Here is a 15,475-nt window from a genome sequence, read left to right as displayed (position 1 = left end):
GGGCCCTTAAAGCCCTCAGGCCATCTAGCCCTTTGTCTTGGTTCCTATCGCCTTTTTTTTTTTCCTCTTTTAGATTTATTTTTCTCATTTTTCTTAAATATTTTATTTATTTATTTGAGAGTGAGAGTGAGAGCGTAAGGTGAGGAGGGTCAGAGGGAGAAGCAGACTTCCCACTGAGCGGAAGCCTGATGTGGGGCTCGATCCTGGGACCCTGGGATCATGACCTGAGCTGGAGGCAGATGCCTAACTGACTGAGCCAAGTAGGAACCCCCCTTTTTTTAAAAATTTAAATTCAGTTAATTAACATATAGTGTCTTATTGGTTTCAGAGGTACAGTTCAGTGATTCCTCAGTCTTATAGAATGCACAGTTCTCGTTCCATCACGTGCCCCCCTTAATGCCCATCACCCAGTTACCCCCTCCCCTTCCCTCCAGCAACCCTCAGCTTGTTTCCTAGAGGTAGAGGTTCGTATTTCCTAATGTAATGTCTTCATCTCCTACAACAATCAAGTGTGCCTTTGTAGCACCACCCAGTCTTCTCCTTGTGACCCTTCTGATGTCTCCAGACTTTTCTAGAGATTGTGCCTAAGGTATGACACAATAGTTGATCACAACTCCTGTGTAGCATTTTACTATGTGAGACAATTAGATATAAATATCTCGTTTGTACACGAGACCATTTAAGAGGGTCTTATAAAGCAAGCTGTGTTCCTTTCTACATTTTATTGGAAAACAAAATGAGGCTCAGAGGAGTTAAGTGACTTCTGGAAGGCCACACCTTGATGAAATGACGGACCCAGGCATTGAGCTCAGGTTTCCCAGACTCCAAATCTTAGACCCTTCTCCTGACCCCTCTGGTCCCTTTCCTCCCGACCCCCTCCAGAGTCTGTGCCATCTGCTTCGTCACGTATTCTGTCTGTCCATGGTGGTGACTTGCATGCATGTTTGTCCCTAGTTTGGGTTGTTGATCTCATCTTGTGGCTCGTTTGGTAGTCTGTCCATGCTCAGAGAAGGGCTTTCTTGACTCACTCCCTAGTCCTCAAGTACCGGAAGGGTGATGAAGATAGCCTCATGGAGAAAATTTCCAAACTGAACATCCACTCCATCATCAAGAAATCCAACCGCGTGAGCAGTCACCTGAAACACCTCACTGGCTTTGCTCCGCAGGTGAGGTTCGCACCCACAGCTCCGGCAACGTTTTGGGGTTCCACAGGGCAGCCTGCGTGGTAGCGACTGGCATGATTCCCCTCTTAGTACATCTTGCGGTGTTTGCCGGCTGGTGGGTGCAGGACGCTGCAGCTGCTGCGTGTGCGAATCCACCCCCCTGGCCCCCCAGCCGTGCTGCGCGGAGCCGCTTACCCTGCGCGCAAAGGCGGATCTGGAGGCCAAATCGGTCACTGTATAGTGGTTACTGTGGTTCTAGACACCCACGAGGAGCTTGTGATGTATTTGGGGAGACCGTACTGTAGACATGAAGCTAGAAGGGATTTAAGAGATCACCGTAGCTCAACACAGCATGTCACAAATTTTAAAAAGTCAAGTCTGAGAAATTGAGTAATTTGGAAACACTGATCCGCATTGCTGAGAGCGGGTCAGAGTCACCAGGCTTCACGCTAGAGCCTACATGTGGCACGCAGTTTGTGGGAAGTAGCAGCTAGAAGACAGTCCGCTGCCAAGGGGTGGCGTTTGTTCTCCGCATGCGCCAGTGCTTGGGAAGACAGGAGTTGCGGGACGCTGAGCTTCATTTGACAATAGATTTAATCTAAGCGTCAAAGAAAGGAGGCAGTTTGGCATAGGGACAGGGGAGGGCATAGCAGGCAAGGGGACAGCTCGAGCCACGGCACCAGGGTGAACAAATGTGTCACCGGGGACAGGAAGAGAGCACCCTGACCACAGCAAAGCACATCTTCCCATCAGGAACAGGGAGAGTAAGGTGTGAAGGCAGGAGGGCCCGTGTGTATTTTGATCTTTCAAGGTCACATAGAGGTATTTCAATTCAATTCAGTATGATTCAGGGAAACATCAAAGGCTTAAAATTTAGACAAAAGATATTTTTAAGAAAGATACTTTTGCCAATAGGATAGATTGAGGGAGAATCCAGATCTGCTAACAGCACTTATTTTGAACAGATCAAAGATGAAGCATTTGAAGAAACAGAAAAGAACTTCCGAATGCAAGAAAGATTGATCAAATCTTTTATCCGAGACCTGTCTCTCTACCTCCAGCATATCCGGGTGAGTGAAGGCCGCGCTCTGCTTAGAATCACATAGGGGGCAATTCCATCCGTTTTCCTGCTCCGCGCTCTGCTTAGAATCAGATAGGGTGCAGTTCCATCCGTTTTCCTGCTCGTCAGCATATTGTGGGATGCGTGGACTCAGATGACTACTGTGCCCTGACATACTTGTTCCTGGAGGTCTGGTAGGTTATTTAAGAGGTGACAGAGATCGGAAGATGAGCACACTGAATGAATTCTAGAGCCGCCCCGCTCCTCTCTCCCTCTTGCGGTCACTGACCTTCCCACCACCTTTTTCTTTTTTTTCTTTTAAAGATTTTATTTATTTATTTGACAGAGAGAGACAGCCAGCGAGAGAGGGAACACAAGCGGGGGGAGTGGGAGAGGAAGAAGCAGGCTCCCAGCGGAGGAGCCCGATGCGGGGCTTGATACCAGGACCCTGGGATCACGCCCTGAGCCGAAGGCAGACGCCTAACAACTGAGCCACCCAGGCGCCCCCACCACCTATTTCTTACCATCTCCTCTGTCCAGTTATTTGTGAAGCACTTGTCACAGTTCATTATGTCAAGATCATTTTGAAGATCGAATAATACGAGAATGGTTCCGATTGGAGGCACGCTTTCTCATAATAATGTTAATTTCCGTCTAACTTAGTTGCTGTACACAAGGCCTCTAAAGTCGTTAGAAGTGTGAATAGGTCTGGGGAGCTTGAGGGGCAGAGGAGGTCAGGCCGTGTTTGCGTCACGGTCAGAGACGGGACTAGACTCCTTTCTGTTCGGGTCTCTCCTTCCCCTGTGGGCTTCACAGAATGGTGTTTATGTGAGCCTGTCATGTCCCCCTGTCCCTCACACATGAAAATCTCTTCCTGTGAAACTGTTTTCTTAAAAAGAGATCCTCTGCTTTCTTAAGAAAAAAAAAAAAGAATTTAAGGAAAACGGTCCAAATTCAAAAGGTACCAAGGGGATAAGTAAAAAGTGAAAATAATTCTTCCTCCAGCCCATCTCCTAGGCACCTTCTAGGAACACAGTCTGCATTAATCAGATTCTTTTCTCATCAGAGATAACTGTGCGCGCGCATGTGAGAGAGAGAGAGATATTGTTGAGTATCTTGGGTTTTGCACATAATAGTATTTTGAAAGTCATTCTATGCCTATGCACACAGAACGGCTTTCTTAACAACTGCTCAGTATTTAATTATATGGATGTGTCCTAACATATTTAACTTGTCCCCTTTTGATGGTCATTTATTTGTAGTTGGCAAATGATTAGATATATTGGCACAAGGAATATCCTGGTAGCTACATCATTTTCTGATCTATGAGGGTATCTGAAGACCAGAGTACTGGATTTGCTGAGCCAAATCATGCAGCCTGTGTATTTTGCTGTTATCAAATTTCATAGACATTGTTCCAGGGAAGACTATCAGTAGTGATGAAACGATTTCCCCATCCCTTACTAACACACAGTGTCACCAAAATCCAGATGTCTTCTTTTTGCAAGATAGGTTAAAAATGCTATTTCCATATAGTTTAAATTTGCATTCCTTATGAATGAAGTTGAAGATATTTTCCTATCTTTAAGTCATTAATTCCTTTTTCTGTTGATTTGTCTGTATTTTGAGGCTATTTATTGATTTGATGATCTTTCTCTTATTGATTTGTAGTACGTCTCTATAGTTGGAGAAAATAGAATAGCTGTGTGTGTATGATAATGGTTTACAACTATTTCTCCCTCAGTTTGTTGACTTTGGAGTTTGCCTAAATATTTTCTCCGTGTAGAAAATTTTTAGGTTTACATGGTCTGAGCTTTCCTTTTATGGCTTCGTAGATCTATATCCTACTTGGAAAGGTCTTTCTTTTTCCAAGATAATAAGTATCTCCCAGGTTTTAGTATTTATATTATTTCATTTTTTTAAAGTTGAAGTCAATGATTTAGCTGGAATTTAGTGTATAAGGTTGAGGTAGGGATCCAGTGTGATTTTTTTTTTCACCTGCTTTTCCAGTTGTCATCATTTATTAAATAATCCCCGTGATTTGAAATGCCCCCTGCATTTCTTCTAAATAGCAAACTCTTTCCCTTCACATTTTAAGTATGTGATTAGGTAAAAATTAGGGTTTATAAAACTTTTTAGGAGCACAGTAGCTAAAAGTAAGAGATTTGGCAAAAACAATGTTGATACAACTCCCAAGTGCCTTCCCTGCTCTAGGACTTTTCCCTTACAATTCTTCTACTTCCGATACCCTCCTATTAGGTGTTTTCTCCCCATGTTTTCTAAATGTGTAGCAAGCATATCTCTGAGTCCCCAGCTCTTAAAAGGCCTATCTCCATAGCAGTGGGTGGGACATAATGTAACGTGGACAGCCATTTGATGGCAAGGTCAGTTTGGTTCCGGCTGCTAACCAGAAATGAAGGGAGGAAATGTTGAACAGTGTCATCACTGAGCTAAAATGAAAAGCCCTGCCAAATAAAATTAGCTGGATCCACTGAGAGCGAGCGAGCTGGCAGGAACATAAGCTGAGGGACATTGGCTGTACTGGGGTATCTACATTGGCGTGGGGACTACTAGTTTGAGACTTCACAACATTTTTTTAGAAGAATATAAGAGGACATTATGTTTCACATTCATTCTCCCACTCAGGAGGAATTAGGAAGATTACACAATTTATCCTTCTGATGAAACATGACGTCTACACATAGAGGCATAGGCTATAAAGACAAGAGGTCTGCCAGTGTCATAAAATGTTGTAAAATCAAACCAATGTATGAGGCACTGATGTTTTTTGCTTAGGGACTTCATTTGCCCTTGAAATAATATGAATGGGAGTTTTTGGCACATTTAGATTTTATTTGGGTTGATATCGAAATAACAGGCGTTCCCCTAACTTAAACTAAAGAAGGTGAGAACCCAGCGTTGGTTAAGTAGCCAGAGAAAACAGCCTGGGATTTAAAACCTATCAGGATCCATCAGGAAGAGTTGACTATGCATTCACTTATTTATTCATTCAGTCGGCAAATGATAATGGAGTCAGCGAACACCACAGACAAAAATCCCTGCCCTCCTGGAGCTTACATGTCGTTAGGGGACTGTGGGAAGGAAATCGAGACCGTGAGCAAACATCAGTAAGTTATATCGTCTGCAGTGACAAAGGACAGCAGTCAGGTGCGCCTGAGTGCGGCAGTGGGGCTGTAATCTGCATGGGGTCGTGGCCAGCTGTCTTTGAGAAGGTCACAGCCTGAGCCGACTCTTGAGGAGGACAGGTGATGGCTCATTATCGTGATCCTGCAGGAATCATCTGGGCTCAAATTAGGAACATAAAAAAATGCTGAAGAGCTGATAAAAACCCTCACCATTTTTTTCTATAAGTAAGAGTCTTGGGCTTTTCTCTGTGCCTCGTAAATCATAGTTTACGAGAGTGTGCTTATTTCAAAGCTGAAATACTGCGCTAGAGAGAAAATTTTTAATTACGGATGCTTTTTGTCCCCTTCTGCTATCCAGGATGAATGGTAAAGCCTAGAAAGTTCTGTCTGTCTTACTGCGTTTGTTTCTAACTGGCTCCAGGAATCGGCGTGTGTGAAAGTGGTGGCTGCCGTGGGCATGTGGGATGTGTGCATGGAGAAGGGACACAGAGACTTGGAGCAGTTCGAGAAGGTGCATCGCTACATCAGTGACCAGCTCTTCACGAATTTCGTAAGTGACTCTTCCTTCAACCCTCTTTTCGTAGGGTGGTCATCTTCCTGGGGTTCTTGAACATCCAGCTTGTGCAAAAGGTAATTCCAGAGACGTGCCGTGTACATCAGGAATATCAGTCATCTTCTAGCACTATCCGTATCAGGGTTTTATATTCAGAACAATGGCTTTTAATTGGTTAAAAGGACTGGTTGGGCCTCTGGTATTCAGAGATTTTTTTTATAGCCTGTGATCAGTCTAGTTTGAAGAGACAGGAAAACTGGGAAATTTCATCTGGTGTCACTGTTGATAACTCTGAAGAAAGAAAACAACTACAGGAGCACTGACTTTAGAAAGGAGTATTCAGGAATAGTTTCAGAGTTAACCAATGGATCTTTGAGACAGCACGCGCTTCCTTATAAAGACGGTACTAAAGGCCAAATTGCTCTGGCAATTCTAAATATAGATGTGGGATTGTTTGATGGTGAGGAAAAAGTGATGAGTGGGGTTTGAAGGTTTCTTGGAAATTTCTGGGTGGCTTGAGACTGAAGAAAGCATTCATTCACACTTGGGGAACTTACAGGTAAAAGTAACGTACTAAGTCCCTGTTTATGTTCTTAATGGGGCAGTATCCTGCCCCTCGCTGTCTGCCCCTCTAGAACAAATTAAAGAGAAAAATCTTTTGAAAAGTAGAAACAGGTGTTAACAAGTGGTTATGATTAGAAGAGGTATCATGGGTGTACGAAAGCTTCTCTACCTCAGATTTATGTAACCACTACATCTTCAGTTAAATTCAAGCCGTGTAGACCTTGCACATAAGAGGTGATACGCGACAGACTGTCCCAGCCAGGTTGTAACGCAAGGATGACATTAACGTGTGTCATTTCGCACTTGCTACCAACCCCTGGCGGAGGCGGGCTCAGCACAGCTCGCAGACTCTTTGGCGTGTGCGTACGATTGACGAAGGTTACACATTGAGACGTTTTGTAAAACGCGTGAGTCCGTCTGGTGTCGGGTAAGTAGAACACCGTTCGATCCGCACGGGTTTAGCTGGTGCGTAGCAGCAAAGCAGGTGGTACAGGGTATCACAGATCCGCCTGAAGGCCATTTCAGAGCAGGACAAACGTGTGGTGACGGGTGTTCGCTGGACTTACTGTGCTGGTCGTTCTGCGGTGTATACAAATACCGGATCCTCATGTCGTGCTCCTGAACCTGGTGTTATGTCCGTTATTTCTCAATTAGAAGCCCTAAATGTGGGGTAGGGAATAGCTGAGCCGTGTGATTCTCTCGTCCCCACAGAAGGAGAGGACAGAGCGGCTGGTCATCTCTCCCCTCAATCAGCTGCTGAGCATGTTCACTGGGCCCCACAAGCTCGTGCAGAAACGCTTCGATAAGCTTCTGGACTTCTACAACTGCACGGAACGGGCGGAGAAGCTAAAGGACAAGAAGACCCTGGAGGAGCTGCAGTCGGCCCGGAACAACTACGAGGCCCTGAACGCGCAGCTGCTGGACGAGCTGCCCAAGTTCCACCAGTTCGCGCAGGGGCTGTTCGCCAACTGTGTGCACGGCTACGCCGAGGCCCACTGTGACTTCGTGCGCCGCGCGCTGGAGCAGCTCAAGCCGTTGCTGTCGGTGCGTGAGCCGCGGCCGCCGGCCCTCCGCCTGGGTCCTGCCCCGTCCCCCCTGGAGGAGTCTCGGGGGCTCTCCCCGTGTCCTCCTGGGAAGGTGCACTTGGGTGGCTTGAGAGCGCCTTCGAACTAGAGAGATTAAGCAGGTCATTAGGTCAAGCCCGTCCGACTTGGAATTCTCCATCCCCTGCCGGGGCCTGTGGCTTCCAAGAGGCCCTTTCCTCCCTGAGCAGCTGGGAGAGCCATCCTACGGGGGGCCGGCCGGTGGGGGCGAGGGAGGTGTGCCCCCCAGGCCGGGTGGCCCGCCAGCAGCTGCGTCCAGTGAGGGGGGGTTGAGCCGGGGCTGCGGGCCAGGCCTGGGATCTTTCATCCGCGGTGTCTCTCTCTTTCTCTCTCTCTCTCTCTCTCTCTCTCTCTCTCTCTCTCGCCGCCCACACGCTCCAGTTGCTTAAAGTCGCTGGCAGAGAGGGAAACCTCATCGCCATCTTCCATGAGGAGCACAGCAGGGTCCTGCAGCAGCTCCAGGTTTTCACCTTCTTCCCAGAGTCGCTTCCGGCGGCCAGGAAGCCGTTTGAGAGGAGGACCATGGACCGCCAGTTGGCCCGGAAGCCACTCCTGGGCCTGGTGAGTGGGGGGCCGAAGAGGGGGCTTGGCTGAGAGTGAGAGCTGTGGGGTTCAGGCCCGGCTTGGAAGGTGACTCGCCCCGCGTCCCGGAGCAGGCCGCTCAGCCTCTTGCTCGTCTCTAGAACCCGGGTATCCTACTTCCATTGGCGAGGTATTGTGACGTTCAGATGAGTGCACATGCGTAAGGCACTTAGAGATGGCCCGGCACGTAGTAAGCGCCGCACACGTAAGCTGTCCTCGTGGTTATCGATGGACCCGGCTTTGCCCACGGCAGGTTCATGGCAGGTTTAAGGTCATGAGTTCTCTCATCTGTCCTGGGCTCCCTCTCTCAGTATTCCCGAGCGTCGCGGCTGATAAGGCTGGTGACCTGGTGACCGCCAGGAGCTTTTTCACACCCGCTATGCACGTCAAAACACCTTCTGGAAAGCGTTCTCAGATCTTAGTCTATACAGTGAATGGAGTTTGCGAAGGATTAATATTAACACTTTGACCAGTTAATTAAGGAAACTTATTTAAGGGTATGTTAATTCTGCCAGGCTTCCCCACGTTTGATCATGTATTGGAAAAGGTAATTATCTGGGGCACCAGGGTGGCTCAGTCCATTGGGCTTCTCCCTTCAGCTTGGGTCATGATCCCGAGATCCTGGGATCGGCCCGTGTCAGGCTCCCTGCTCAGCGGGAGGTCTGCTTCTCCCTCTCCCTCTGTCGGCTGCTCTCCCTGCTTGTGTGCTCTCGTTTGCTCGCTCTGTCAAACAAATAAAAATAAAATCTTTGGAAAAGAAAAAGAAAGAAAAGGTAATTATCTGATACATGGCCAAACTGTTCATGGCTGGCTGCTTTCTTACCTGGAGTTACATTCTTTTAGAACTCAATTTTTCCATATTTTGAAAAGTAGGATAAGATACTCCAGATTATGTGGGGCCATAATAAAAAAGATTATTGATCTCTGTTTACCACATTTTGCTCCGTATAATCTTACAGGCATTAATTTATATTACCTTAAAAGGGAGAATCAAATTTATTGTTACATTTATTTTTTCTAATCCTTACGAATAGTAATCTTTTTCTATAGATAGGGAAGTCAAGGAAAGTCTCGGTTGTTTAAATTCATATAGCAAAATAGAAGATCTTGTAATATTGCTTAGATATTTTGACTCTTTTCGTGGCCCCCTTTTTTTTTTTTTAAAGACTTTATTTTTAAGTAATCTCTACCCCCAGTGTGGGGCTGAAACTCACAACCCCAAGATCAAGAGTTGCACTCTCTACCTACTGAGCTGACCAGGTGCCCCACGTGGCACTTTAATCACATTTTTTGTCACAAGATAAACAGATATGAAACTAAGTGTGTGTTAAATTTTCCTAATAGCTGCCAAGGCACTAAAACATGAACTAAGATCATGATTTTTACCCAGCCACATGGACTGACTCAGGCATGAAAACATCCCATGGGAGTAGCGAGTGGCTGGCTGTCATTGCCCCCATTTCTGAGACTCAGCCTGTGAGTTGGGATTAAATATGGGCGCTGGGCTGGTGGCCGGGGAGGGCTCTTGTCGATCGTATCTCTTGTGTTGCCTTGCAGCCAAGTTACATGCTACAGTCGGAAGAACTCCGGGCCTCCCTCCTGGCAAGGTATCCCCCTGAAAAACTCTTTCAAGCAGAACGGAACTTCAATGCCGCTCAAGACTTAGATGTCTCACTTCTGGAAGGTGACCTGGTGGGCGTGATAAAAAAAAAGGACCCCATGGGCAGTCAGAACCGCTGGCTGATTGACAATGGAGGTAGGAAAGTTAGACCTCAGATTACTCCAACTCTAAATGAGGAAGAAGTTATTTCTGGCTGTACCCGAATCCTATCTAGGCCAAAAAAAAAAAAAAAAAATGAGAGTCTTTGATTAAAGGGGAAAAATAACCTTACAAGTTCTTGCCCATCTTGGGAGAGTGTAGTGCCCAAGTCATTATCAAAACAAACCCTGTCTTTGGTTTTGGTTTTGTTTTTACAAATTCCAGAGAGGGCTCCGTTTCTTACCTTGCAGGATCTTGCCATGGTTTACAGCTCTGCAGGCAGTGCTTCCCTGGGCTCAGGCCCCCTCAACCTGTTCTAAGTGAGCCACAAAGGAAGCTGCCCTCTTCCAAGCTCTGTAAATGGGTTTTGAGAGCGTTTGAATTTAAAAACTATAGGAAAGGATTTTTTGTTTGCTTTTTGAGTTTTTTGTTCCATACCAGTTTTACCTCATGACTAGAGAATGGCTTTAAAAATAGCTTACAGCGTTTTTTCTAGCAGGGGTGGTGGCGGGGGTTGGGGGTTTGTTGGGTACAGAATTTAAAGAAAAGTAAAAATAATAATCCATGTCATTTCTCCACGATTCCAAAAATCCAAAAAGCTCTGAAAAACAAAGGGCAACCCCCAGAACTCATTTGCCAAAACCGTCCCTGATCTGAACTTATTTGGTAGGAAAATCTGAGCAAAGTGTTGTGAGGCTGTTTATAATTGTTACTCCTCTTTTTTGATGTGAGCAGTCACACATTATAGAAACATTAATGGGTTTAATTAGGAGGTGGTGACCCAGACCCTGCTGGAGATATCATTGCCATAAACCGTATACATACTTGATTACTTTTCCCAAATTCACAAAGTCTGAATTCCAAAACCCATCTGGCCCTCAGCATTTTAAAGAAGGACTGTGAGCCTGTACATAACCATCTCTGTTCACACCACCGGAATGGAAAATTGTGACATTCTCAGTTTGAGAGTATTTTGTGGATTCCCGCACCCCCACCCCAGCATCCCTTCCTGCTTACCCAAAAGAATGGAGATTGGCAGTTGGAGAGGAAGGCAAGGTTGGAGGGTGATGGGCAGGGGAAGCCACTGATGGGCTCACAGAAGGACTCCTAGTAAAGATCCAGGCTGCCCAAGAAGCTGTCCCACCCTTGGGGCTTTCATCTACGCCATCCTGGTGAGTGGCGACAGGAAGCCCACAGTCTTAGGATCAGCTGTTAACCCTCTACCCCTCGCCATCTGCCCAGGGGACGTCCCCCATTCAGCAGGTGTAACAAAAGTGTGCCAGCATATTTTTAGGTACAGAAAACACAAGGACGGTGAAGACGGAGATGGCCCTTGCTCGCATGGAGGTTACGTGTGCTGGGTCCCTGCCTTGACAGATACTTCTTTCTTAATATTATAAAAAAATGTTTCCGTGGATCAAGGATTTCAGTGTTTTAGGTTTAAAAGGTTGAGCTGAGGGCCCCCCCTCTGTCATCATCTTAGGCAATTTATTAAAGCGATCGTGTGCTATGTACATACTAACCCCGATAAACCGCTTCCTACCTTAGACTGTTCTCGCGGTGTGTCCACCACGTTCCCAGATCAGAAGCGGAGATTCAAGGGCTCCGGGCGGATAAAAGGCCGGCAGCCATATCTGAGGGGCCCGGTCACTGCGAGGATGGTCTTTAAAATCGCTTTTTCCAGGCTCAGTATGTCTGAACACATCCTTAGTTAAGTCTCTCCTAGCCTTTGTTTCCATGGTGTAGATGTCCTGTTAAATTTCCTCGTATGCTCATCCTCAGACAGTGGCCATTTGTATTACTTCTTCTCGAGTCTCCGCAGGGCTCCCGTCACTCGCTGTAGGAGGCTGTAGTGAGAACGAGCTGGCAGGTAGACGGAGCTGCGTCTGCACCCACCCACCTTGTCTCCTGGGATTGAGTGTCTCAGCAGTTTTGTCCCTAGGCATCTTATTCTGTGTCTCTCCCTATTGGCCTAGCTTTTCAACCACAGTTTTTTTCTCCGTTGACCGCCCGCCGTCCCTTCCATTAAAAGCTCTTCCTGTTGGTTTTTCCTCCCCGTAGTCACCAAAGGCTTTGTGTACAGCTCCTTCCTGAAGCCCTACAACGCCCGCCGCAGCCACTCCGACGTCTCTGTTGGCAGCCACTCCTCCACCGAGTCGGAGCACGGCAGCTCCTCCCCCCGGTTCCCACGGCAGAACAGCAGCAGCGCCTTGACCTTCAATCCCGGCAGCATGGCTGTGTCCTTTACCTCAGGGTCTTGCCAGAAACAGCCTCAAGATGCAACTGCATTGAAGGAACTGGACCAAGAAACTCTCAGCGCATCCTTCAACTTGGGTTGTTCAGAGAGCAGTCCTTCCAGATGCCCCTCAGACCCAGACTCCAGCCCCCAGGCCAGGTCATGGGACTTTCCGGAGGCAGCCAGAGCCCTTCACCAGCCCGCGCCGGCCCTCGGGAGCTACAGAAACTCCAGGCACGCAGAAACAGTCGGCTACTCCCTACCAGGGCGAAATGGTCAGGGAAAAGACCTCATGAAAGGGTGTACGAGAACAACCCCGTCTCCGGAAGACAAAGGTGAAGAGCCAGAAAGCCGGGAGGCAGAAGGCAACCAGGTAAGCGCCCTGGTCACCGTGTGGCAGCGGCGGCGGGAGTCGGGGGCAGGCCCGGGGCCTGGGTGGGGAGCTGGGCTGAGCTCACAGACGAGTCTTACAAAGCACACTTGGAAACGTGCTGTAAGAGTGAGCACGTCCACACCGTCTGGGCACCTTCTGTGGCTGACCCTTCCCGGGCTATTTCTGGGCCCCTTCTGCTATGTCATTGGGCACGTACAAGGCGTTATCATGAAAAACGTTTCCACTCTGCCAGCTCATAATTCCTCATTGTATAAAGTCCACCATTTATCCCATCTATTTAGTTTTTTATTCAAAGAGCTGTATTTTTCTCCCTGGAATTTAGAAATAACATTCTGACTCTGTTTCAGTTTTTCCTATTCTTTTCATAATGGCCTGTTTTTGTATTATGAATTTGAGCAAAGCTTTTGTATCTTGAACATATTAAACCTACCTGTTTTAAAGTCACTTTCACATTCACGGCTGAGGAACCCCTGTTCACCCACTTGTTGCCTGTGCCGCCTCTTGCAGCAGGGAGTTTCCGTGGGTGTCTTATACCATCTGTCTGTGAGCCCATCTCCATCAGGGTTGCCTTTGAGAGACTCAGACGTGTCCTGGGTTGTGGAGGTATTTGCCTCTGCCAAGCTCTGGATTCCAAAAGACCAGTTTTCACATGAGCTTCTCAGCTCAGTCTTTCTATGCCACATTCCTCAGAGCTACAGATGAGGATAGGGCCTGCCTGTTTCTCTGGTGATTCTGTCATCTGCTGCCCAGGACAGACATCCGAGTTCTGGGCCCATCAGTGGACACTTTTTCTAGACATGTGGAAGGAGAAGATGGCCCTTTTTTTGATTCTGATTTTGTTTAAAAAGCTCACTTCTAGCTTCATTGATTCCTCCAAGTCCTAAGAGTGTGTTTTCGTTCTTGTGCCCCCATGGGCCTCATGGCTTCCCCTCCCGATCACCCAGCACCACCCATCTGCCATATTGGCTGAAGATTCCTTCTACTTTTTAAGGCAACTCTGAAAGAGTAAAAGGACATGAATTTTGGTTTTCTTTGGAATCTGCCCTGTTCATTATGATAGCCACCAACCCTATGTAGCTATTTAAATTTAATTAGAATTAAATTTAAAATTAAGTGCCTCAGTCTTACTGGCCATACTTCAGGTGTTTGATAGCCACATGTGGCTAGAGGCTGCCATATCGGATAGGGCAGGTAGGGAACATTCCTATCACTACACGAAGTTCTGCTGGGCAGTATTGCTGCAAGCAGTTTCCCATTTCCCAGCTCACTTTCTCTCCCTCTCACAGGTCTATTTTGCTGTCTATACCTTCAAGGCACGGAACCCAAATGAGCTGAGTGTGTCAGCCAATCAGAGACTCAAGATTCTGGAGTTTAAAGATGTTACGGGAAATACCGAGTGGTGGTTAGCCGAAGTTAATGGGAAGAAGGGCTATGTTCCATCCAATTATATCCGCAAAACTGAATATACCTGAGTCTGCTCTCCCTCCCGCTCAACCTTGCTGCCTTCACTTTCCTTCTGCTGAAGGGTTCTGGTTGCCCCACGAGAGGGCACCTGCTCCTGGATCACAGGCATTGTTTCACCACGGCACAGCACAGGACACGAGATGAGTCTTGTTTTCTGCCATTGGGTTGTCAACTTTGATGCTCACTAGACTTTCTAGAATTTGAAATGGACCCTGGGGCTTGTGAATGATTCCGTGACCATGAGAAGAAAGGCAAGTCTTAGGTCAGCCTTTGGAATTGAGAAATTTCCAGTGGAAAGACCAGTATCCGATGTATGCTGGAAGCTGTGCTCCAGCATGAGAAGACGTCGGCGTGGGTTGTACCACACTGAGTTTGGGGTGTTCCCATGCTCCACGAACAATCGACCAGAAACTGACTCGGATGAAGAGAATTCTCTGGGAGCCCTTGTAGACTGTGCCTCTACACATGGCAGGGAGTTTGTTGAGATTGTGCCAAATCTGGTATTTCAGCGCTTCCGTGTTTAGCCCACATTCACCCATACACACCCACCCCGAATTTCTGAAAGTCCCTAAATACTACCATCTGTAATCTTTCAAATACTGCATTTCCAGATTGGCTAGGCAAAATTCATTTGTGTTCTTTTTTTAAAAAGCATTTAGGGTTTTATTTCCCTTCAACCTTTCTACGAATGGTTCTCTCCCCTTTCAGGTGTACAACCATCTACCCCTTTCCAACAGTCACTCTGCTTTATCGAGTCTGTGTGTGATCTCTCCTGGCCCTTCACCCTTAACCCAACAGCTGACGGCTTTTGCCAGGGGAACGAGACCAGAGCTCCAGCCGCCCCATGGAAAGAACTCGCCCTGCAGTAAGCTGCAACCAGTTCGGCCTGGTGGAAGACTGGATGCCTTTCTCCTTCATGCACACGACTGTCCACAGAGGCAGAAGGCATAAAGCTTGTGCACTGTAGGGATGCGGGGACACCGTCCCAGAGGTAGCTTATCCAAGACTTGGAAATAAGCAGTCTCTGTTCACCACTAACCTCCACGCTTCAGAGACTGTAGTCTAAGCCAAGCGGACTCTAAAGTGCCTGACCATACCTCCCTCTGCCCTCAGGAACATCTTTGCTAATCCTTACACAAAGAATCTCCCCCTGAAAACGCTCTTTAGGCAGGGCTCTTAAGGTCTGCCCCAGATATGAGGCCCACTTGGGAACAGAGAACTATGAAGTTTGTCTTAAGAAAGGGAATTAAGAACACCTTACAGCCCCTGCTCCTTCAAGTGCACCTTTGGCCTTAAAATCCTGACGAAGTGGGAGACACCTGTGGACCCCTTAGCCCTGTGTGTCTGCGGTTCGGTCAGAAGGCAGCAACGCGAGTCTTGTGAATAGTGTTTATATTTAGAGATGTTTATATTTAAGTAGTTATTTTATAAATAAAGGCATTTCTAAGGGC

At 47.2% G+C, this 15,475-nt stretch overlaps 1 protein-coding gene across 9 annotated transcripts in view; it reads left to right on the top strand.

Annotated features, from left to right (window-relative positions):
* The window catches only part of DNMBP (dynamin binding protein), a 107,061-nt gene extending 91,586 nt beyond the window's left edge, over nucleotides 1-15,475 (top strand). For all 9 annotated transcript variants that reach the window (XM_019804914.2, XM_034663129.1, XM_034663131.1 and 6 more), the window contains 8 exons: nucleotides 1,036-1,166; nucleotides 2,129-2,233; nucleotides 5,791-5,919; nucleotides 7,198-7,530; nucleotides 7,971-8,150; nucleotides 9,729-9,927; nucleotides 11,992-12,539; nucleotides 13,847-15,475. In XM_019804914.2, the coding sequence (XP_019660473.2) occupies nucleotides 1,036-1,166; nucleotides 2,129-2,233; nucleotides 5,791-5,919; nucleotides 7,198-7,530; nucleotides 7,971-8,150; nucleotides 9,729-9,927; nucleotides 11,992-12,539; nucleotides 13,847-14,032 (1,811 nt within the window). In that variant the 3' untranslated portion in view covers nucleotides 14,033-15,475. The remainder of the gene's footprint in view (nucleotides 1-1,035; nucleotides 1,167-2,128; nucleotides 2,234-5,790; nucleotides 5,920-7,197; nucleotides 7,531-7,970; nucleotides 8,151-9,728; nucleotides 9,928-11,991; nucleotides 12,540-13,846) is intronic.

Source organism: Ailuropoda melanoleuca, chromosome 6 (genome assembly GCF_002007445.2).
Source record: "Ailuropoda melanoleuca isolate Jingjing chromosome 6, ASM200744v2, whole genome shotgun sequence".
NCBI classification, from domain to species: domain Eukaryota; kingdom Metazoa; phylum Chordata; class Mammalia; order Carnivora; family Ursidae; genus Ailuropoda; species Ailuropoda melanoleuca.
The sequence above is the reverse complement of the archived record's forward strand: the minus strand, read 5'-3'. Positions and strand labels throughout refer to the sequence as shown.